Source organism: Scyliorhinus torazame, chromosome 7 (assembly GCF_047496885.1).
Source record: "Scyliorhinus torazame isolate Kashiwa2021f chromosome 7, sScyTor2.1, whole genome shotgun sequence".
Lineage (NCBI taxonomy): Eukaryota > Metazoa > Chordata > Chondrichthyes > Carcharhiniformes > Scyliorhinidae > Scyliorhinus > Scyliorhinus torazame.
Window position 1 is genome coordinate 86,529,761 of NC_092713.1, and position 25,027 is coordinate 86,554,787.

Here is a 25,027-nt window from a genome sequence, read left to right on the forward strand (position 1 = left end):
TAGCGAGAGGCAACATGGTTTTGTGAAGGGGAAGTCGTGTCTCACTAACTTGATAGAGTTTTTCGAAGAGGTCACAAAGATGTTTGATGCAGGTAGAGCAGTGGATGCTGTCTATATGGACTTCAGTAAGGCCTTTGACAAGTTCCCTCATGGTAGACTGGTACAAAAGGTGAAGTCACACGGGATCAGGGGTGAGCTGGCAAGATGGATACAGAACTGGCTACGTTATAGAAGGCAGAGAGTAGGGTGCTTTTCTAATTGGAGGGCTGTGACTAGTGGTGTTCCGCAGGGATCAGTGCTGGGACCTTTGCTGTTCATACTATATATAAATGATTTGGAGGAAAATGTAACTGGTCTGATAAGTAAGTTTGCAGACGACACAAAGTTTTGTGGAATTACGGATAGCGATGAGCACTGTCAGAGGATCCAGCAGGATTTAGATTGTTTGGAGACTTGGGTGGAGAGATGGCAGATGGAGTTTAATCCGGACAAATGTGAGGTAATGCATTTTGGAAGGTCTAAATGCAGGTAGGGAATATACAGGGAATGGTAGAACCCTCAAGAGTATTGAAAGTCAGAGAGATCGAGGTGTACAGGTCCACAGGTCACTGAAAGGGGCAACACAGGTGGAGAAAATAGTCAAGAAAGCACCTTCATTGGCCGGGTCATTGAGTATAAGAATTGGCAAGTTATGTTGCAGCTGTATAGAACCTTAGTTAGGCCACACTTGGAGTATAGTGTTCAATCCTGGTCGCCACACTACAAGAAGGATGTGGAGGCTTTAGAGAGGGTGCAGAAGAGATTTACCAGGATGTTGCCTGGTATGGAGGGCATTAGCTATGAGGAGCGGTTGAATAAACTCGGTTTGTTCTCACTGGAACGATGGAGGTTGAGGGGTGACCTGATAGAGGTCTACAAAATCATGAGAGGCATAGACAGAGTGGATAGTCAGAGGCGTTTTCCCAGGGTAGAGGGGTCAATTACGAGGGGGCATAGGTTTAAGGTGCGAGGGGCAAAGTTTAGAGGAGATGTACGAGGCACGTTTTTTTGCACAGAGGGTAGTGGGTGCCTGGAACTCGCTGCCGGAGGAGGTGGTGGAAGCAGGGACGATAGTAACATTTAAGTGGCATCTTGACAAATACATGAATAGGATGGGAATAGAGGGATATGGACCCAGGAAGTGTAGAAGATTTTAGTTTAGACGGGCAGCATGATCGGCACAGGCTTGGAGGGCCGAAGGGCCTGTTCCTGTGCTGTACTTTTCTTTGTTCTTTGTGTTATATCTGTAACTTGGACTCCGATCATTTGAGGAATAGTCTGCTTCCCAGAGAAATTTCACCTTACTAAAGTGGTGTCAGAAGCCAAAACAGATGTCTTCATCGATTCTTATAGTGCATGTATGCAGGAATCATCCGCATTTAAAGTCATTGAGGGCTATTGTGCTGCTAACGTAACTAATGAAAGTAATCAAGAGTCCTTAAGCCAAGGGCTATGAGAGTATTTCTGCGCATCTTAAATTCAAAACAGTAGTTTGGTCATTTTATCCCCAGTACTGAAGTCTGTGATTTCTATTCTACATATTTTGGCTGTTATTTGTTTGCAAACTGGAAAGCATTTCAACTTATTTTGTAATCTATTTTTGTGATATTTCTACTTTCGGCAGGTCTATCAATGGGCAATCAGCTGGCTTTTATTGTTCCCTGATAGCAGAGACTATTCTCCAATAATGTCAATTATATGGCAATGGAGAAAACTACTTTCACACAGATGATGATTCTCAAGCTGGTCCATCTAACATTAAATCAAAACAAACATACTGTACTTTTATTTTACATTTAGTGTCTTTTATTCTTAAGTATTAATCAAAAATCACAAGAATATTCTTCTTCTCTAAATGTTGCTTGATCATGTCAAGAAACAGTCAACGGCGTGATGGCACAGGGGTCACCACTGCTGCCTCACTGCACCAGAGACCCATGACTGTGTGGAATTACACGTTCTCCGTGTCTGTGTGGGTTTCCTCTGGGTGCTCCGATTTCCTCCCACAGTCCAAAGATGTGCAGGTGAGGTGGATTGGCCATGCTAAATTGCACTTAGCGTCCAAAAAGGATGGGTGGGGTTACTGGGTTACGGGGATAGGGTGCAGGCGTGGGCTTAGGCAGGGTGCTCTTTCCGAGGGCCGGTGCCGATTCAATGGGCAGAGTGACCTCCTGCACTGTAAATTCAATGATTCGATGATTCTGCACTCTAGGAATCCTATGGTTCTGAAATGAAAAAAATAAGCTTTAATCTACATGCTAATATTAGTGACTGAAGAATATCATCAGGGAATTTTGCTGCAACCACTGTCCTTTTACCCACAGGACCTAGGTTTGAATCCACACAAAACCAGCAGATGAAAAGTTCCTCTCTGGTCCTGTATGAAATGAGTTGAAGCAGTCTCAACCCAATTATTAATGCTCACCATTTCACAACACAAAACTGGCAGTAATTTATCAGAACATGGTACAAGGTCATTAGCTGAATCTAATTGGTTTTTCAACCAATATTTGATGATGTTCCACATTAAACTTAAGGCTTATGGAATCAATAGAAAATTAGCCAGCTCAAATTAAACTAGTTAATGCTGCAAAGCAGAAAGTAATGAAAACATTTTGGGAAGGAGATGAGAAAACAAGTGTCTGAGGGTCCTGGTCTTGGATATCCTGTTCATACATAATATGAAGGAAAGTATTTTCTGTAAGTTTCTTGATGACTGAAACTATGAAAGGTCAGCAATTGTGATCGCTGGGGGGGGGGTAATACTAGCTACATTTTTCAAACGTAGTTAATGCATCAGAAACGAACATGTAAGATTTTGTACTGTAACAAATACAGATTGACCTTTTTTACAATGCCCATATTGAAGCAAGATGCCTATTTGTGGCTCTTGAGGCTTGATATTTTTGAATTGTCATTAACACAGCAATTAGCTTATTTCTTGTAAAATAGTTAATGTCAATCTGAATCTTTCGACTTTGGTGTCTTCTTCCAGGTTTTGCTACAACCTGTATTTGGCTCCTCGTGTCTGTCTTCAGCTGTTGGTGCAGTCTTTGCCTGGCTCTTCTTACTTCTCTTCTTATCCCATTCTGGGCACCTTGGGCAGCACGGTAGCACAAGTGGTTAGCACTGTGACTTCACAGCACCAGGGTCCCAGGTTTGATTCCCCGCTGGGTCACTGTCTGTGCAGAGTCTGCATGTTCTCCCCGTGTCTGCGTGGGTTTCCTCCGGGTGTTCCGGTTTCCTCCCACAGTCCAAAGACGTGGAGGTTAGGTGGATTGGCCATGATAAATTGCCCTTAGTGACCAAAAAGGTTAGGTGGGGTTGTTGGGTCACGGGGATAGGGTGGAAGTGAGGGCTTAAGTGGGTCTGTGCAGACTCGATGGGCTGAATGGCCTCCTTCTGCACTGTATGTTCTATGTTCTGTGTTCTATTCTCACACCATTCACCTGGTATCCTCCAAAGATCTATTTTGTTTTGTATTATAGGCTTTCCCTCAGTGATATAATCTTAAAGCTGGTCAGCTTCTACATGTACTCTGATGACACCTAGCTCTAACTCAGCACCACCTCTTGACCATTCTACTATTTCTAAATTGGCGGACTGTTTATTCAAAATCCAGTGCTGGATGAGCAAATGTTTCTTCCAAGTGAATAGTGGAAAAACAAAAATTATTGACTTTAGCTCCTGCCACAAACTCCGTTCACGAGTCACGGACTTCATGGGCTAGATTTAACATGGCACCATGGTCCCCTAGAAGAACAAAATCTGTAAAACCCCGAAATAAGAATGCTGGCCTGTAATGGGCCGGTTTAGCTCAGTGGGCTAGACAGCTGGTTTGTAGTGCAGAACAAGGCCAGCAGCGCGGGTTCAATTCCCGTACCGGCTTATCCGAACAGGTGCTGGAATGTGGCGACTAGGGGCTTTTCACAGTAACTTCATACTTGTGACAATAAAAGATTATTATTATTATTGGTCTTGTATAGTTTACAATAGAACACCAGTAAATGGAGAAATAAGAATATACTAGTCCGAACTGTTTTTTCCTTCTGCCCCCACACTTCTGCAGCTAAAATGACAAGATGGCAGGGAGGGAGCCGGGAGGGAGGGAGCACACCCCATGCCCTTGCAGCCATTTAACGCTGTGGGGAACATTAATTGGCCTGGGACAGTCCTTCCAGCTCTACAGTCCCAGCAGCGCCACCCAAAGGGGGTTGAAGGAAGTGTAGGACCAGGTTTGACTGTAATGACATCGACAGGATCTTTCATGCCCATCCACTTCAAGCCTTCTGGAGGGTTATGTAAGATCCAGCTCCATCCCTCTGATAACTGTCTGAGGTTGAAAATGACGGTTCACAACATTGGTGCCATATTTGACCCCAGAATGATTTTTTGACCATGTATCTGTGCCATTACTAAGAATTTCCATTTCCACTTCCATAACATCATCTGACCCCCACCATTGCCTGAGTTTATCTGCTGTTAAAACTACTATCCATGCCTTCATTACCTCTAGACCAGTGTTTTTCAAACTTTTTTTCCCGGGACCCACTTTTACCAACTGGCTAACCTTCGGGACCCATGCCGACCAACCTTCACAACCAATACCGGTTGACCTTCGCAACCCAGGCCAGCTGATCTTTGCGACTCACACGGGCCGACCTTCGTGGTCCACCATTATTTCTTACCTTTAATGCAACAGGTGAGCCTGCTAGATCCTCACAATCTCACTTGCTTTGTCATTCAATGCTATGGGGGCGATTCTCCCAAATGGAACCCAAGTGTTCGCGCCGTTGTGAACGCTGTCGCGTTTCACGATGGCGCGAACCGGGCCCATGTACGACCTATTCTGTCCCAAACAGGGGGCCAGCATGGCGCTGGAGCGGTTCACGCCGCTCCAGCCTCCTTTCCCTGCACCTAATGGGCGCCGCGCCAACCCGCGCATGCGCAGTTGGGCCGTGCCAACCTGCGTATCTGCAAGGGACTTCTTTAGCGCGTCGGCCGCGACTCAACATGGCGTCGGTGTTCAGGGGCCGGCCACGCAATGAAGTAGGCCTGGGGGGGGGGGAGAGGCCAGCCCAGTGGGCCCTGATCGCGGGCCAGACCCCATCGGAGGCCACCCACGGTGAAGGAGCCCCCCGCCCCCCCCCCCCATCCCCCATAGGCCGCCCCCCGACCGTTCGCGCAGAGTTGCCGCTGGTAGCGTCCAGGGGTGGACGGCGCCGGCGGGACCCTGCTGTATCCGCGCGGCCGCGCGGCCTCACCGTTTCCAGCGGCCGGCGCCGTGCCAAACGTGCCGCTGCAAATGGCGCCGTTTCTCCGCACCTCGGAGAATCGCGTGCCGGTGTCGTGGCGCGGCTGCGCCGATTCTCCGGCCCGGCGCGGGGCTCGGAGAATCGCCCCCTACATTTCTGCTTAGGACTTCAGCTGACTATTTTTTTTGCTGCGTCCTTTGAAAAAAAAATAAAGTCCTCGAACTCGTCATGCCTTTGACGTTTTGAGGGTTTTAAACTTCCCTTTGCCAATACCCCCCTGCATATAACACACATGGGCTTTGCATCCTGATTTTCACTGGCACAATTAGGAAATTATAGCCAAGCTCTGCACACATGAGTGCGGCCTCAACTGGGACCTGGGATTCATGTTGCATTACATTCATCCCCCACCATCTGGCCTGCAAAATCCTACCAACTGGCTTGACACAATTCACACCTCTTTAACCTGAGGTTACCCCATCTCTGGATCTGTAAAGATTTAATCACCTGCTAATGCTCGCATTCCAAGCATTGTCTGGCAACTTTGAATTTGTCTGCATATATGTTTCTGGAACATACCTCTTCATTCACTTGAGGAAGGAGCAGCGCTCCGAAAGCTAGTGATATCGAAACAAACTTGTTGGACTTTAACCTGGTGTTGTAAGACATCTTGCTGTGTTCACCCCAGTCCAACGCCGGCATCTCCACATCACAATTAAGAAAGCCATACTTCAATAAAATATTTTTAGACTGCTTTGTACCCGACTTCAGTTTTTTCTTTGGGTGTTCACCAGGAGCCCTCGAGCTCTGCATACAGCTCACACCAGTGCTGCTTTGTCCTTTCCTCAGAAGCCCTCTACAGCAGATTCAGTTGTGAGATCCTGGCCTGTTTGTGACTCTGGCCCTCTCTTCATTATTACAAAATGTCCCATCTGCAGTTCTTCACACAGCCCTGTTGCTTTCTTGCTGGCAGCTACAAATGGAGTGTCATGCGAGAGTGCCTTTAAGAACTGGATGTTTAAGCAATATACCTTTAAGAAAACAGTGATGTCATAGAGTGGGTGGAGCTCAGCTCAGTTCAGCCATTTTGCAGTTTGTGTTTTGCAGGTTTTTAGTTTCAGTTTAAAAGCAGTGTTTGTGTGTCTGCATGTTTCCAGAGAGCTGCAAGTTTTGCAGTTTGGTTTTGCAGCTCAGAAAGTGCCTGGCTGGTTTTGCTGAGAGCAGTTTAAAAGAGCCTGGCTGTTTTGTTGGAGCTGAAGGCAACCAAGCTAATAGGTCTCTGCCATTCTACAAAAACTATATATATCCTTTAACCTGATGTGATACTGTTTAAAGGCGTTAAGTCTCTTGGAGATTGAAGGAACATTTTAAGGAAATATTTACGGTTGCAATATTTTCTGAGTTATCTTTGAAGTAAGGGGTGTTAAGAGATCCAATGTTTATTTAAGATGTTAAGTTGAGTTCATGGAATAAACAGTGTTTTGTGTTTAAAAACCCACGTGTCCATAATTGAAATACCACACCGAGGGAACAAGCCGCGTGCTCGGAAAAGCAACAAAGCCATTAAAGGGAGAGGTTGGTTGAACTCCATGATACATTTTGGGGTTCTGAAAACATTTTGGGGTTCTGAAAACGCCTCGCCCATAACAGGAGGAATCTCTGTGATATGGTACGAATTAAGTGATGGCATGATGGGAAAACTGGTCAATGGGAAGACTGGTCAGAATGTTTGATACAATGTAAGAAAGGCTGAACTACTCATTCCAGCTCACCAGGCCCATATAAAGAATGCTCACAGTTCACCAGACCCCTGTAAGAAATGCTGCCCTAACCATTTCAGACTGTAAGACTGATAAGGCCAACTCTGCATAATTTGAAGTCTGAAAAGATCAGCGAAGGTCGAGCCATTCCAAAACACCGGACCTCGGCAACTCCTGATAAATCTAACTCGTCATAAACCAGGGCCGTAGGAATTAAACAAGATAAGTTCAGGAAGAAATAATTCTATTCCGACCTTTCAATGTTCCCTCCAAGGACAAGATAATGGTATGAGTGATGTGACCAAAAAAGGTCTGCTCTATGCTTCCGTTTGTATTTACGATCAAATTCCTGACTATACTGTTGTCACGCAATCTTGATAATGATAATGTATAAATATTGAGCTAATTCTCTGCGAAAGGGTGGAACTTGCGAAAGACTCAGCAGTTTTGTTGACTGCTCTCTGACTTCAAGTTTCAGCCAGTACTGCATGCAGTCTTTTCGAAAATAAAGCTTTGTTATTTTGTCTTAAAGAGTGTGTTGAATCTTTCTACTACAGAAGCGGGAAAATATTGACTTTAGCATCTCTCCTTCATAACTTTTTGCCCAAATCACGGATGTAAAGGGTGCATGGCATCAATGTACGTGCTGCGTTCGTGACGTGCTCTCTGCCACTGCTTCTAACGGAAAGCCTCCATCGTTTGTATTTATGGGACAGTCGTGGCCAGCATTCTTAAAAGCTGATCGTAGCCATTGGACGCTTCTCCCACGATCTGGAATGCCGCGACTGATCGCTCCTCGATCCTCCCGATACCCACCCACGATGTACCCGTGGGTCTCGACCCTGAGATTGAAAAACCCCCTCCAGACTTCACTATTCCATTTTACTTCAGGCTCGACTCCCACATTCTGCCGCCTGCGAATGTAAAGTTTTCCAAATCTCTGCAGCCTATGTCTGAACACTCACTACCGTTTCATTCACTCATCAGCACTGTGTTTGCTGACCTCGACTGACTTCTGGTTAAGCAAATTCTCGTATTTTAAAATTCTCATCCTTATTTTCACAGCCCTTCATGACATTTTGTTTCCTCTCTCTTTATAAGCGCCTCCAGCCACACAACCTCCAAGATATACAAAATTATGAGGGGCACAGACAGAGTGGATAGTCAAAGGCTTTTCCCCAGGGTAGAGGGGTCAATTACTAGGGGGCATAGGTTTAAGGTGAGAGGGGCAAGGTTTAGAGTAGATGTACGAGGCAAGTTTTTTACGCAGAGGGTAGTGGGTGCCTGGAACTCGCTACCGGAGGAGGTAGTGGAAGCAGGGACGATAGGGACATTTAAGGGGCATCTTGACAAATATATGAATAGGATGGGAATAGAAGGATACGGACCCAGGAAGTGTAGAAGATTGTAGTTTAGTCGGGCAGTATGGTCGGCGCGGGCTTGGAGGGCCGAAGGGCCTGTTCCTGTGCTGTACATTTCTTTGTTCTTTGTTCTTTGATATCCACCTCTCTCAATTTTGGCCTCTTGAGCATCCACTAGTTTATTTGGTCCACTATTCCTTGCAGCTGCCTGGGCCCTCAGCTCTGGAATTCTTTCCCTAAACCTTTCAGTCCCTAAACGTACCTTCCCTCTTTTAAGACACTCCTTAAAACCATTGGGCACAATCGAATGGCCTCATCGCGCCCAACTCAGTTATGCGACGAGGCTGTTATGATGCTTGAAACACCTCGTGCGATCTGGTGAGCTCTCACGAGACATCGTGAACTAGAGCTTGCCCTCGTTGGTGCAAGATCCAGATTTACATATTTAAGTGAGCTATTAGGCTCATTTAAATATGTCGCCGCCTGATTCTCCCAAGGCCCGGGAATGAATTCCCACACCAGGAAGATCTCACCAAGGCACCATTTAACACTTGTCCATATTTGCGTAACGTCACCTGGGTGGGGTGGGGTCTCCAAGGTGGCACATCCAGGGTGTCCAGGTGGCACTACCAGGCTGGCAAGGGCACTGCCAGGGTGTCAGGTTGGCAGTACCAAGGTGGCAGGTTGCCCATGCCACGGATCAGGCCCAGGGGTACCCTGTCTTTAAGCGGTATGGTAAGGGTGGAGGGGGGCCAGAGGACCTCCTAAGAGATACGCTGGGGCCTTGGAGGGGGTGGGGGTGGAGGCCTCAGTGGGGGGGTCCAAAGGTTTGATTGAATAAACTCGGTTTGTTCTCACTGGAACGAAGGAGGTTGAGGGGCGACCTGATAGAGGTATACAAAATTATGAGGGGCATAGACAGAGTGGATAGTCAGAGGCTTTTCCCCAGGGTAGAGGGGTCAATTACTAGGGGGCATAGGTTTAAGGTGAGAGGGGCAAAGTTTAGAGTAGATGTACGAGGCAAGTTTTTTACGCAGAGGGTAGTGGGTGCCTGGAACTCACTACCGGAGGAGGTAGTGGAAGCAGGGACGATAGGGACATTCAAGGGGCATCTTGACAAATACATGAATAGGATGGGAATAGAAGGATACGGACCCAGGAAGTGTAGAAGATTGTAGTTTAGTCGGGCAGTATGGTCGGCACGGGCTTGGAGGGCCGAAGGGCCTGTTCCTGTGCTGTACATTTCTTTGTTCTTTGTTCTTTTGTTTGAGGGTCAAGAATTGGGGTGGCATTTAAAAATGGTGCCCTGATCTCTTCCTCGTCAGTGCAGGAAGTGAGGCAATTGCAGCCTCAGTGGGACATTTCCGAGGCCAAAAAATAACAGAATCTCATTTGATAATGGGGTGGTTCTTGATGCAGCAGGCAACAAGACACCCCACTGTACGCATCCAAAAGGGTACTTTATTTTTTGTGCGTTAACTCACTCCCCATCCCTTCAACCAAGCTTTTGGCCATCTGCAATAATATTGCCTCATGTGGTTCAGTGTCAAACGTTGGTGTATAACCCCTTTCCATGAGATGCATTGACAACTGATTGAGCTTCTACTGCAGCACTTTGTTGTTCATGGAATATTCGAGTAGCACAGTGTAAGTTGTTTGGGCTTTCATTAAAGCATTTTGTTCCACATAAACTGCATGACATTCCTTAGTTGTTTCGAATTCGATGGAAGTGCTATATTGCAATGGAAGCTACAACCTCCTTCATCAGACACCGTGGCAGGGTGGCATAGTGGTTAGCACCAGGGACCTGGGTTCAATTCCGGCCTTGGGTCACTGTGTGGAGTTTGCACATTCTCCCCGTGTCTGCGTGGGTTTCCTCCGGGTGTTTTGGTTTTCTCCCACAGTCCAAAGATGTGTAGATTATGTTGATTGGCCATGATAAATTGCCCCTTTGTGTCCTGTAGGTTAGGGGGGGTTACAGGGATAGGGAGGGGAACAGGCCTAGGTAGGGTGTTCTTTCAGAGGGCCGGTGCAGACTCAATGGGCTGAATGACCTCCTTCTGCACTGTAGGGATGCGATGAGTCTGTGATGATAATGTTGGACTCCAGAGGTCGCTTGATGGAATTGGCTGGCCTTCTTCACTCTGGAAACGTAGGAACAAGAATAGGCCATTTAGCCCCTTGATCACATTCCATCTTTCAATGGGATCATGGCTGATCTACAACCTAACTCCATTTACTCACCTTTGTCTCACACCTCTTGATATCTTTGGTTAACATAAAAGTCTATAAATCTCAGTTTTAGAATGAAAATAGATGTTGCATCAATTGTCATTTGCAACACAAAGTTTCAAACTTCTACCCCCCTTTATGTGAAAAAGTATTTCCTAATTTCAGTCCTGTAAGGTCTGGCTCTATGGTCCTAGACTCCGGAACAGGGGGAAAATAATTCCTCCAAACCTGCCCATTCTGTTCCCCTTAGTTTCTTCATCAAGTCGCCCCTTAACCTTCTAAATTCACGGAAATATGCCCTAGTTCACGTCATTTTTCCTCATCATTTAATACTCTGTGTTCAGGTATTATTCTGGTAAATCTACACTGCATTCCCTCAAAGGCCAATATATTCTTCCTAAGGTGTGGTGCCCAGAACTGCTCGTGGAGCCCTGGTGTGGCCTGACCAAGGCCTTATACAGCTGAAGCATAGCTTATAACCCCTATTATTCTAATCCTCCAGATATAAATTAAGGCCAGAATGCTATTAACCTTTTTGATTATTTTCTGTGCCCGTTCATGGCATTTTAATGATATTTGTACTGGGTCCCCAAGTTTCTTTGGACAACCAGTGTGTCTAAATATCCACCAAATAGAAACTACCCTGTCCTCCTGATTCTGGACTGGATGACTCAGTAGCACAGTTAGAAGCAGGTAAGAAAATCTTGTAGACAATTGCTTTAATAAGAGCTGTTTTACTTCCTTCGTTGTGTTCCAGGATGTTAGTATTCTGCCAAAGGTTCAGGAGACAATTATAGAAGTTCAGGATACAAATACTCTTAGGGTGTGATTCAGCCACTGCATTGCACCTGGTGCAGAGCCAGGTGCAACGGATGAATCCTGGGAGAACCCCAAATCAGACTTCATGCCAGACCATAGCGAGTCACACAACCCGCTATGCCCGGTGGGATCTGGATCACGCCATCGCTGGGCAAAATCCAGATAATGATATTTAAATTAGCCATTAGGCTCAGGTGGCACTGCTGTAGTACCAGGGGCACTGCCAGGATGCCAGATTGGCAATGCCAAGGTGCCCAAGTGCCTGATCTGTGAGGGGCCAGCTCTGCTGGCAAGCTCCGCACCCTAGTGCAGGAAAACTTCCTAAGTGTAGCCTCAACTGGGAGGAATTCCCCGAGGCCCCAAATTCCCCGAGGCTTTTGAATAATGGTGTAAAACACGGCACTGCAGCCACTGAGAAACACCCCACCAAACGCTTCCGAAACTAGACTTAGAAAATTTTCATGTGAATCACGCTGTGTAAAGCCAGGGGAGTCCAACAAGCTTCTTAAAAGTCCTTTATTTCAGCAACAGCATCACACATGCACAGGGCCCGGTTCCCTTTCACAGGATCCTCATTCCTTTTTAGCTGGCTCTACAGCTGCCTGCCTTTTATACTAGTGCTGGGTTAACTCAGTCCAATTGAACACGGGGAATAATCATCCCCAGGTGGATGAGTCCTGTGCAGGTTATTACACACGCCTTAGTTTCATTGTTCCATATGATTTGCTTCAGTATGAGTTAGATATCAATGTTACTTTATGTTGGCCCGTTGGCCCTTTGCCTTCTGAACTGCTTTCTTCAACTCATCCTTCACATGGAGTTATTCAATCTTTTTAGGGTACAGTGTAATGTTTTATTGAGTAAAAGTGACTTATCCTCATACTATTGGGCAGCACGGTAGCATAGTAGTTAGCACAGTTGCTTCACAGCTCAAGGATCCCAGATTCGATTCCCGGCTTGGGTCACTGTCTGTGCGGAGTCTGTATGTTCTCCCCATGTCTGCGTGGGTTTCCTCCGGGTGCTAAGGTTTCCTCCCACAGTCCAAAGATGTGCGGATTAGGTAGATTGGCCATGCTAAATTGCCCTCAGTGTTCAAAAAGGTTAAGTGGGTGGCCAGAATTAAAAATGTGCTACTACAGAGAGGAAGGCAGGCAGCGGGTTTGGGTCTTACGAACCTGAAGTATTATTAATGGGCAGCGAATGTGGAGAAGGTACGGAGCTGGGTTAGAGGGGTTGACTCCCAATGGGTCAGAATGGAGGAGAGTTTGGGTAGGGGGTCGGGATTGAAGGCGCTAGCGACAGCGCCGCTCCCGACGGCCCCGGGGAGATACTCAGGGAGTCCGGTGGTAATAGCTTCGTTGACAATTTGGAGGCAGTTTCGACAGCACTTCGGGTTGGGGGCAGGGTCAAGGGAAATGCCGATTCGGGGGAACTATAGATTTGAGCCAGAAAAGTGGAATGGAAGTTTTCGGAGATGGGAGGAGAAAGGAATTAGGACACTAAAAGATTTATTTCTTGGGGGTCGTTTTGCAGGATTGAAGGAGCTGGGAGCGAAGTATGGGCTGGAGCAGGGGGAAATATTTAGATACATGCAGGTTTGAGACTTTGCCAGAAAGGAGATACAGAGCTTCCCAGTAGAACCGGCTTCCACATTGCTGGAGGAGGTGCTGACGACAGAGGGACTGGAGAAGGGGGTAGTGTCAGCGGTTTACGGGGCTATTTTGGTGGAGGAGAAGGCGCCACTAGAAGGGATCAAGGCAAAGTGGGAGGAAGAGTTGGGAGAGGGTATGGAGGAGGGGTTCTGGTGTTCGGTGTTCGGAGGATGAACACCTCCACCTCGTGTGCGAGGTTGGGCTGATACAGCTGAAGGTGGTGTATCGAGCGCACCTTACAAGGGCGAGGATCAGCCGGCTCCTTGAGGGTGTAGAAGATGTGTGTGAATGTTGCGGGGGAGGGGGGACAAACCATGTTCATATGTTTTGGTCCTGTCCAAAGCTGGAGGATTACTTGAAGGAGGTGTTTAGGGTATCTCTAAAGTGGTGCACATGAAACTGGACTCGGGTCCTCGGAAGGCCACATTCGGGGTGTCGGACCAGCCGGGGTGGGAAATGGGCGAGGAGGCATTGTAGTAGCCTTCGCCTCGTTAATCGCCCGAAGGCGGATCCTGTTAGGGTGGAGATCAACCTCTCCACCCTATGCTCTGGTGTGGCGGGGGGACCTGCTGGAATTCTTGACGCTTGAAAAGGTCAAATTTGAACTGAGGGGAAGGATGGAGGGGTTCTACAATTCATGGGCGTTATTCATTATGCACTTTCGAGAATTGGATCACATCGACCATTAGGGGGGTTGGGGTCTGATGGGGTTGGGGGGGAGAGGGACTGTGTGTGTTAATGGTGACTATGGGTGATTCCTGATTCCTTTTTGTCATTTGTTTATGTTAACATGCGGGCCAATGTTTGGGGTTTGGTGGGAGGATGGGATCATTGTTATTGATAGGGGGATTGACATTACATTCGTTACTGATTATTGTTTATTGTTGGGTGTAAATTTGGGAGAAAATGTGAAAAAGGAGGAGAATAAAAAATATTATTTTTTTAAAAAGGTTAAATGGGGTTATTGGTTACGGGAATAGGGTGGAGGTGTGGATGCTCTTTCCAAGGATCAGTGCAGTCTCAATGGGTGAAATGGCCTCCTTCTGCACTGTAAAAAATAAATTATATGTCTCAAAGCAAATTTAATACAAGAACTGCATAATGATACTATTTGAACAGTACCACTATTAGCAGAACTTGGAAAAAATTATGAGATCAGAATAGCAAAGAGAGAGATTAAATCCCTTCTCATTGGAAACAATATGAAATTATTTGCTCACCTATGATTTCAACCAGAGTGGGCAAGTTGAATTGGCGTACAGAGATATGAAAGAATAAAATGTATAAATCAATAAGCTTCAACTTCCTATCCGGAAGTTCTATAACTTTATAAGAAATCGGCCTGGATTTATGCATGAGACATAGCATGAGTAAGGAGAGAGAGTTAGTGGAACTGTGAAAACAAAATCTATTTAAATTTGATTTTAAAATTCCCTCCCTCGTAATTTTTCCTGTTCTTTCTTGGTTGTTTTTGTTCCCTTTTCTTCCCCAGGGCTTTTGAATAAGATTATTTTCCCCCTACCCTCATGTCAGCTAAGATCAGCTCATTCAATGCAGACCAAAGATGGGGAGTTATTTTGCAGAAATGGGGGGACGATTCTCCGATATGGAGCCCAAGAGTTCGCACCATCGTGAACGCCGTCGCGCTTCATGACGGCACGAACCGGGCCCTGGTACGACCGATTCTGGGCTCCAGGGGGCCAGCACGGCGCTGGAGCGGTTCACAGCCTCCTTTCGTGGCGCCAAATGGACACTGCGCCAACCCGTGCATGCGTGGTGGACGTCTTTAGCGTGCCGGCCCTGACTCAACATGGAGTCAGTGTTCAGGGGCCGGTGCGCCAGAAAGTAGGCCCGGGGGGGGAGAGGCCGGCTCGCCGACCGGTGGGCCCCGATCGCGGGCCAGACCCCATCGGAGGCCCCCCCGGTGAAGGAGCCGCCCCCCCCTCCCCCGACCGTTCCCGCAGAGTTCCCGCCGGCAGCGACCAGGGGTGAACGGCGCCGGCGGGACTTTGTCGTATCGGCCGAGTGCCCGCCGAGTTTGGCCGAGTCCTGCCGGAGTGGTTTACATCAGGTCCCACACGGCGAGACCTGGAAGGTGTGTCTGCGGGGGTCATCCTGGAGGGGGTCGGGGGGATCTGACTCCGGGTGGGGGAGGCCTCCACGGTGGCCTGGCCCGCGATCGGGGCCTACCGATTGGCGGGCGGGCTGGTTCCATGGGAGCCTATGTTCCTCCGTGCCGGGCCCCTTTAGAGCTCCGCCATATTGCCCGGGGGCCGGCATGGAGACGGGAACCCACGCGCATGCGCGGAATCGCACCGGCCATGGCGCGCATGTGCAAACTCACGCCAGCCATAGAGCGCATGCGCGAACTCACGCCGGCCGTGCCGCGCCGGCTGGAGCTGCGGGGACCACTCTGGCTCCGACCTAGCCTCCTAGGAAGGTGAGCATACTGGACAATTGAGGACCGTTGGCGCCGGAGTGGTTCATGCTGCTTTTCACGCCGGAGTCAGTACTTGGGCGCGGGATTGGAGAATCCCAGCCCTGATGCTTGATTCTTTTTTGCATTTGCTTTGTTATCCTTTTCAGCTTTCTCCAGCACTACTGTGTCTCTTGTTAGACAATTTCCATCTATCTAATTAGGCTGAACCCAGAGGCACACAGCCTTGATACTTTTCTGACACTGTTTAAAACTGAGGTTGATACATTTTTGATAGGCAAAGATATTCAGGGATATGGAACCAAGTGTGAGGTAAATGGAATTGCAGATGATCCATCATCTAATTAAATGGAAGGACAGGCCCAAGAGGTTTAATGGGCCACTTCTGTTCCCCATTCCCTCTACTTTTTAAATTGTTATACTCCAACTCTCTGCACTTCTCTCCCCAAACCATTTTGTCTCACTACATCTCTCCCTGTCTTTGAGATCCATCTTTTCTATTGTGTATTTGGTCTACCCACACCCTTCACTGAACTTCTCACATTCATCTACATCGAGACCGCTGTAATATTGGTAACATAGTCCGACGGTTTCAATTTACTGAGGGATGTCACCTTTCATGTGTTAAATAATGGAAATCCCCTCACCCCATGGCAAGACAATACAACTCTATCAGCAAAGAGGTTTAAGGTCAGCACAAAACATATCAGGGCTGGAGAAAGGATTGATTTAAGGTTCGGTTCAAAAGACAGTTAGGACTGTGTCTGTGGAATACCATTCAAGCACAGTACAGTCATTATGCAGTGTAGTTTTCAGACTTGTTCCATTATTGCAGGCTTTAGGGATTTCTGCAAGTTTAGATGTCACCAATGAAAAATCTCCTGCCTTTTTAAGATCTGGAGATTAATTTGTAGCTAATTAAGGTAGAAATAAATGAGAGTAAAGACAAAGAGGCAGCTACAAGCAGTGGGATCGACAATGCCAGTATCATTCCTACGTTTGTCTATCTTCCAGGTAAGGAAGAAACATGCCATCATTTGCATCGAGATCTAACTTCTCCTTCGAGAAAACAGTCTGTATTTTGCAATAAGATTATTGCACAGTTAGTCAATCACTTTTCTGCCAGTCATTTGGCAGAGAATTTGATTACACTGTCAATTCAAAGAAGCACTTTATGAGTAATTATCCCTGCCTTGTGAGACACGGAGCAGATAACATGCATTATATTGTAAATCATTCAGGTAAAATTTTTAAATGGAACAAAATTATCAGGTGAACGGAATGGATAATTGCTGAAAAAAACCCACATTTGAACAGTACCGAAAATGAGGAAAAATAAAAGAGACGAGAGAAAGAAATATCCATTGCTTGCAGCATTGAGGAATTTAGTCTTTTTGAATACCAAAAATAAAATGTAGAGCAAGGTCACTGCCGTAGTCTATGTCAGTTAATGGGCATGCTGTTAATTGGAACATTGATTTAAAGGAAACATTTGCTGATTTATTCCCCATGCTGGTTCATTAGGCTAGGGTTTCTTCCAGAGTGGAATGATTGTTAAAGGAAAAAGATAGCACAGAGGTAGTACTGTCAGTATAAAGTATTCCTCCCATCCCCCTCCTTCCCCATCCACAGTCACATCTTGTCATCCCCCAGTGCTTTGTCCAAATAGACATTATTCATATGAGAGTCTAGTGGTCACTTTAACTCATTGCTGTAAATTCACTTGTAAACCCTGCTTAAATCCATGCCGCAGTTAAAGGATTCAGAAGAAATGAAACCGCTAGCATGGTTGGCTTCATTTATCCCAAAAGCTTTAAATGTAAAATGGAAAGCGTGAGATGAATCACAATGATAATGTAGGTAAAGGAATGCTGGGATAAAACCAGGACAGAGCTGGTGAAATTAGCACATTTCCAAATATAGATCCACATCATTCCTCTTATACAAGTTCCGCTCTGCCACATTGAGTCTGCTCACTTGCCAGAAATAGACTGGATATTATGCCTGAGATATTCCCTTGTGAAATGCTGAACACACCAGAGATAATGTGACCCAATTTCTTGATTAAAACTGCAGTAGAAAAAGGATATAATACACTGGAAAGAAAATATTGCAGAAATGTTTAGCAATGAAGTAAAATTGCACTTAGAAACTAAAAAGCTAGTATTTACCAGTGGAAAATTGACATAAGTTAATAAGGTATGTTAAATGCCATTCAGTAGATTTTTTTGATGGTTAGAGACAACATTTGAAGTGAAGATATATTTTTTTACCCCAAGTTTTCTAATCATTTAGGGTGCAAACTTGTGTTGGGGTACAGTTTTTCTAGGTACTGCAATCTCCTGGTACATCAGCCAAGTGACCATTCTTCAAAAAGTAAGAATCAGTTAAATAGGTGATTGAAAAAAAAACATCTTTAGAAGTTTAATGGCACAAGGTATTAGGACTACTGCTCAACTGCAGGATGACGCAAAACAGCCTGTTTCTGCATTGTATATTAATCATACAGCCATCATAATTGAGCACAGTCCATGTGGAGAGCAAATCCCACACTGAGGATATTCTCCATTGGTTTGTGTCGCACTACCACTGTGCTAAATGGGATCAATTCTCGCTAGCTATCAGCAGCATCAGATGCTTATTGACCACAATCTCAGGGGGCCAGCATATTGCTCACTCTACAATTAACATCAAGCCAGAGAATCAACTTTGGTACAATGAGGAGCTTAGATGATCTGGACTTGAAAGCTGGGAATGGTGATATTGAAACTGCAGGATAATTGTAAAACTCATCTGGTTCACTAATGTCCTTTCAAGAAGGAATCTGCTGTCCTTACCCAGTTTGGTCTATATGTGACTCCAGACCCACAGCAATAGAGTTGACTCTTAAAATGTCTTAGCAAGCCATATAGTTGTATCAAATTGCTCTGGAAACGTCTGATAAAATTAAAACAGGACAGACTACCTTGTATAAATCTGGGTACTGTAGAAAGCCCTCCTCACGATCATTTGGGGACTTGTGCACAAGTTGGGAGATCTGTCCTACAGAATAGTCAAGCAACGATCTAACATGCTCATATTCACGGAATCATTCTTGCAGACAAAGTCTCAGACTCCTCACATACTATCCCTGGGTATGTTCTATCCCATCAGCAGCACAGAGCCACTAGAGATGGGGGAACAATGGATACAGCTGGGTCAGAGTGACCTTAGAGGTCCACAATAGTGACCCCGAACCTCATGAAGATTTATCAGGTCAAACATAGGTAAGGAAATCTCTTGTCAACCGTCCTCCTCCCTAATCTGATGAATCAGAGTTTTTCTATTGTTGATCACTGCTTGGAAGAAGTGCTGAAGATAACAAAGGCACAGAGTGTACTCTGGGTGAGGGATGTCAACATCTATCACCAGGAATTTCTCAGTAGCACCATTACTGACCAAACTGGCCAAGTCTTGAAGGACATATTTGAGCCATTGCAAAGGAAAATCTAATTGATCTCTTCCTCATGAATCCACAGGTGCATCTATCCATGGCAGTATGAGACCAAGTCCCATTTTCAAACTGAGGAAACCCTCCATCACACTGTATGGCACTACCATTGTACTAAATGTAATTGATGCAGAGCAGATTTAGCAGCTCAGTGCTGAGTATCTATGAGGCGATATGAGCGATAAGCAGCTGCAGAAATGTATTCATTCACAATCTGTAATCCCATGACCCAGTATACCCCTCACTCTACAATTAACATTAAGCCAGGGGGACAACCCCACTTCAATGAGAAGTGTTGGAGAGCATGCCAGGAGCAGCATCAGGCATATCTAAAAATGAGATACCAACCTGATGAAGATAAAACACAGCAAAGGCATTTTTAACATCAGAAGTAGATGTTATAACAGAGCTCACACTAGACCCAAGATCGAAGCTCTGCATTCTTACCAAATTCAGTCATGAATAGTGCTGGACTTATCAACAACTAATGGGAGGATGTTCCATGAACATCCCCATCACGTAGATAAGGTTTTGACATGCATTTACAACCATCTTTAACTACAAATGCCAAACTGATGATCTGTATTGGCCTCCTCTCGTGGTACCCCACCACAGAAGCCAATCTTCAGCCAATTTGATTTACTCCACATGATATCTAACAATAGCTGAACAAATTGGATAAACCAAAGGTTATGGGCCTCTAAAATATTCTGGCTGTGCTGCTGAAGACCCATGCTCTATAACTAGTTATACCCATAGCCAAGTTGTACCAGTATGGGTAAAACACTGGCATCTACCTTGCAATGTGAAATATTGCCCAGTTTTGTCCTGTCCATAAATGCACAAATTTAATATGGCCAATTACCATCCCATCAGCCTAGTGTCAATCATCAGCAGAGTAACAGTTGGTGCCATTAACAACGCCTTCAAGTGACAAACACACACAAATTGAGGGTCAGTTAGCTCAGTTGGCTGAATGACTAGTTTGCGATGTGTATTAACACCAACAGTGTGGGTTCAATTCCCATAACTTCTGAGGTTATCCATGAAGGCCCCGCCTTTTCAAACTTGCCCCTTGCCTGAGGTGTGGTGACCCTTGGGTTACATCACCACCAGTCAGCTCTCTCGCAAAAGAGGAGAGCAGCCTCTGGTCCACGGGGACTAAGGCAACTTCCGCTTTTTCATTCACACACAAATAACATGCTCACAAATCCTCTGTTTGAGTTCTGCCAGCACCACTTGGCACTTATAGCCTTGGAACAAGCACAGACAAAAGAGCTGGATTCCTGAGGTATGAGTGGCTGCACTTGACATCATGGCACCATTTGTCTGAGAGGCGTCAAGGAGTCCTGGTAATATTGAAGTCAATGGAAATTGGGAGCAAACCTTTCCACTGGTTGAATTTATACCTATCATCAAGGGCATTATCCCTGATCCAACCATCTTCGCCTGCTTCACCAATGGACTTTCCATCATAGGGTGAGAATTGGGAGCTGTTTCTGATGGTGGCACAGTTTGCAATCCCATTTGTAACTCCTTATAAAATGAAACAGTCCATGCCTGAAAGCAACAAGGCACAGACAACATTTAAGCGTGGGCTGACATGTGGCAAGTAACATTCATGCCATACAAATGCCCACAATGACCATCTCCAAAAAGAAAACAATCCACCTGTCTCCTCTTGATATTCAATGATATTACCATTGCTGGATCCAACACCATCATCTCCTGGGAGTTACCATTGACCAGAAAGTTAACTGGAGCATCTAGAAGACACAAGTCAGGAGTGTGATGGAATACTTTCTACTTGCCTCAATGAGTACAGCTCCAATATTCAAGAAGCTCAACACATAGAACAAAGCAGTCCACTTGATTGGAACTCCATCCACCATCTTATACACACATTGCATTTGTGGTGGAGGGAATGTATCTGCAGGCTGAAGATACACTTCAGCAACTCGCTAAGGCTTCTTTGTCAGCATCTTCCAAACATACGAACATACAAATTAGGAGCCAGAGAGTAGGCCACTTGGCCCCTTGAGCCTGCACAATGTATCCACCTCTGCCTTAAAAACATTCAAAGACCCTGCTTTCACTGCCTTTTGAGGAAGAGAGCTCCAGACACTCATGACTCTCTGAGAAAAAAAATTCAACTCATCTCTGTCTTAAATGACCCCTAATTCTAGATTCCCATTGCCACAAGAGGAAACGTTCTCTCTACATCTACCCTGTCAAAACCTCTCATGATCTTGTATGTCTCAATCAAGTCGATTCTTACTCTTTTAAACTCCAGTGGCCACAAGCCTAGCCTGTCAATGCTTTCCTCAAACCCACAAGCTCCAGTACCTACACCACAGGGACTGCAGTGGTTCGATGATGCAGCACCTTCTTCACCACCACGTTCTCCAGAGTAATTAGGAGCAGGCATAAATTCTGGCCTTGCCAGCAATGCCTGTATCCAGTGGACACATTTTAAAAAAAGAAATAGGAGCAGACCATTTTTCCCCTTCAGCATGCTCCGCCATTCAATAAGGTCATGGAATGTGGGGTTTCAGCTTCTCCATTTTTCTGCCTGCCCTAATAGTCTTTAATTCCCTTGTAGATCAAAAATCTGCCTAACTCAGCCTTGAATATATTCAATGACATGGCCTCCACTGTTTGCTGGGGCAGTAAATTGCAAAGATTACCAACCTTCTGGAAGAAGAAATTCCTCCTCATTTCCATCTTAAATGAGAGTTCCCTCATTTTGAAACTTTGCCCTCTAGTTCTGGATCTGGATTCTCCCACAAGAAGAAACATCCTCTCAGCATCATCCTCACAATCCCCCACAGAATCTTGTGTGCTTTAGTAAGATCACCTCTCATTCTTTTAAACTCCAATGAGTACAAGCCCAACCTACTCAACTTTTCTTCAAAAGACACGTAACACTCATTCCAGGATCAACCTCGTGAATTTTCTCTCAACTGCCTCTAAAGTAAATATATCCATTCTTAAATGAGGAGACCAAAACTATACATACTCCATGTGAAGTCTTACTAATGCTCTGTACAGCTGTAACAACTTCTCTACTTTTATACTCTTCCCCTTTACAGACCAACTGCATACTTACTTATGAGGTTCAGCCAATAGCTATCAAGAGTGGGATTTTTTCCCTCTGTACAGCAGGAATGCAAAGACCAAGTAGTGGCCTTCTACTGACCAAGCTGAAATCAGTTAACTCCACGCAACATTGATCCAACATGTGACCGTCCTGCTGTGCATAGCTCAGGATGATTATGTGGTACAAATCTGACTGAACTTTTCAGAATGCTTTTCCCTCGCATAATGAATTGCTTCCTATAAAAGTTACTCTGCTCATTCTTACAGGCTATGCAGCATCATCACGCAGTTCACGAAGTATCGTACATTGCCAAGGATATCACCGACCACAGAGCCTTTGGTTATATTTGTGGTAAAGAAGGAAATCATCGATTTGTGGCAATAAAGACTTCCCAAGCAGTGAGTATAAATGGTTAAAACACGTTTTTAGCGATCATACTAATGTAACTGCAGATTGAAAATCGTCTACAAATAATGGGAACATTTCTGAAAATCATCTTAAACATATAGGGAACATTTCATTGAATAGTTTATGACATATGTAGTTCACTTTATTCAATCAGTTATGTATTTATATCATTTGTTAATTGATGCAGATCTGGTCATGTTCACTTATCAACCTCTTGTGCTCAGTAAGCCTGTACTTGTACACATTGTGTAACCGTTACTCTCATTTTGACTGTTAGGCTGAACCTGTAATTCTTGACCTGCGAGATCTCTTTCAACTCATCTATGAACTGAAACTTCGAGAGGAGAAGGAGAAAATGGCCCAAAAGGACAAACAATGTGAACAAGCAGTCTATCAGGTAAAAATACTCCTAGCTTTCAGCAGCATGGTGATGAAGAGCTGTACTGGCAACATTCTGTTTTCTAGAGGTGAAGGTTATGCATAACAGAAAATAAACTATAGCAAGTATTGTTTTTAAAATAGCCACTTTTAATAAAGGTATTTTAAAGGATAAAGGTAACTCTATCAACATGATCGGTATTTATAGATATTATTCCTTTTATTTATGTTTGTCCTAAGCATTTGTGCTCTCGAGCTGTCAGAGGCGTTTTTCTGCCCTTTCAGGGAGGTCTTGCTAGTTTCATTCCTCAGTATGTTTTGGATGTGCATGCTGGCTCCCGGGGATTGTTGCACCACAGCCTGTGATCTTTGCTCAATTCATTTTTGTGATGCAATTTTTGAGGCAGTGCTAAATTTCTGAATAGACTTGAATGATTTTTGTGAGATATGAAGATTATGTTCAGAGGTGTTCCTACAACACAGATGACAATAATCATGTTGCTGAAGTACAATCAGCACTGAGTAGGTTTAAGTAGCAAGTCCCTTCGGATCGTTGTCATCTTTTCACTGGTTAAAACAGATTTTTTTCAAAAATAATTCCTCAGCCCAACAAAGCAGAAAGGTTCCAAAAGCATTTGACAAATTTGCTTTAGTCAATTTTTGTGCTCAACAAATATTTTGAGTCAAATGTGACGCTTCTTCTGAAGAGGAGTCATATTGGACTCAAAATGTAAACTTTGGGCGTAATTTAACGGAAAAATTTCAAAGTGTCATTTTGGGTGGGTTTGGCGGGGTGTTCCACACTGACTTTATCCGTGAGATCCACACTGGTATTTACCCACACTTAGGATGCGATCTAACAGCTGTGCCTGACTCGGGTCGCAACACAGCCAGTAAATCTCGCGAGAGGTCTCTCGTGAAATTTGCATGGCTCGTCAGGTTGCCATTTGGATCCCGCCCACAATGGGTGAGGGCTAAATTTGAAAATTCAAGTGTGCAGTCAGGCTCACTTGAATATGCTCTCGGCGGAGTTACCAAGGCACGAGATCTAACCCCAAAGCGAACAACGTTTAACACTGGTCTCCACCAATTAGGACCAGGCAGAACGACAATTAGGAGGGGGGCGGTACTCCAAGGCACTCAATGCCCCCAGGACAGTCGGCCACTGCGCAGGGTAGTATCCAGGCACTGCTGATGCCACCTGGGCACCTTGGCACTGCCAGGCTGGCACCCTGGCAATGCCTTCTGAACGGTGCTTGTCAGTGCAGCTCGTCAGTGCAGCATGGTAGCATAGTGGTTACCACAGTTGCTTCATCCCACAGCTCCAGCATCCCAAGTTCGATTCCCAGCTTGGGTCACTGTCTGTGCAGAGTCTGCACTTTCTCCACGTGTTTACATGGGTTTCCTCCGGGTGCTCCGGTTTCCTCCCACAGTACAAAGATTTTTTTTTTTTTTTTTAAATATAAATTTAGTGTGTCCAATTCATTTTTTTCCCATTAAGGGGCAATTTAGCATGTTCAATCCACCTATCCTGCACATCTTTGGGTTGTGGGGGCGAAACCCACGCAAACACACGGAGAATGTGCAAATTCCACACGGACAGTGGCCCAGAGCCTGGATCGAACCTGGGACCTCCGCCGTGAGACCGCAGGGCTAACCCACTGCGCCACCGTGCTGCCCCTCACAATCCAAAGATGTGCAGGTTATGTGGATTGGCTGTGCTAAATTGCTCTTATTGTCCAATAAAGGTGGGGATACGGGGATAGGGTGGAGGTATGGGCTTAGATTGGGTGCTCTTTTCAAGGACCGGTACAGACTCGATGGGCCAAATGGCCTCCTTCTGCACTGTAAATTCTATGGAATGGGACTAAGTGCAGGAAATGGGACTAGGTGCAGTGGGACGTTCCTCGCAGAGGCCCCAAAATGAAACAGTCAGAGAAGGGTCGTTCTCAGAGCTGCGCCCGCCGGGAAACACCTGTGCTAAATGCACTTGACACAGACTCTGTTTCATTTCTGTTCAATCGTGCCCTTAGTCATTTTTTGGGGATCTTGTGGATACTTCTTCCTAGTCTAGTCTACACTTATAAATGTTTTCA

At 45.5% G+C, this 25,027-nt stretch overlaps 1 protein-coding gene across 1 annotated transcript in view; it reads left to right on the forward strand.

Moving 5' to 3' along the window:
* dab1a (DAB adaptor protein 1a) overlaps positions 1 to 25,027 on the forward strand; it is a 747,664-nt gene that overhangs the window by 543,393 nt on the left and 179,244 nt on the right. Inside the window, exons 5-6 of the mRNA XM_072512896.1 lie at positions 22,412 to 22,543; positions 22,831 to 22,950. Coding sequence (XP_072368997.1) covers positions 22,412 to 22,543; positions 22,831 to 22,950 — 252 coding nt within the window. The remainder of the gene's footprint in view (positions 1 to 22,411; positions 22,544 to 22,830; positions 22,951 to 25,027) is intronic.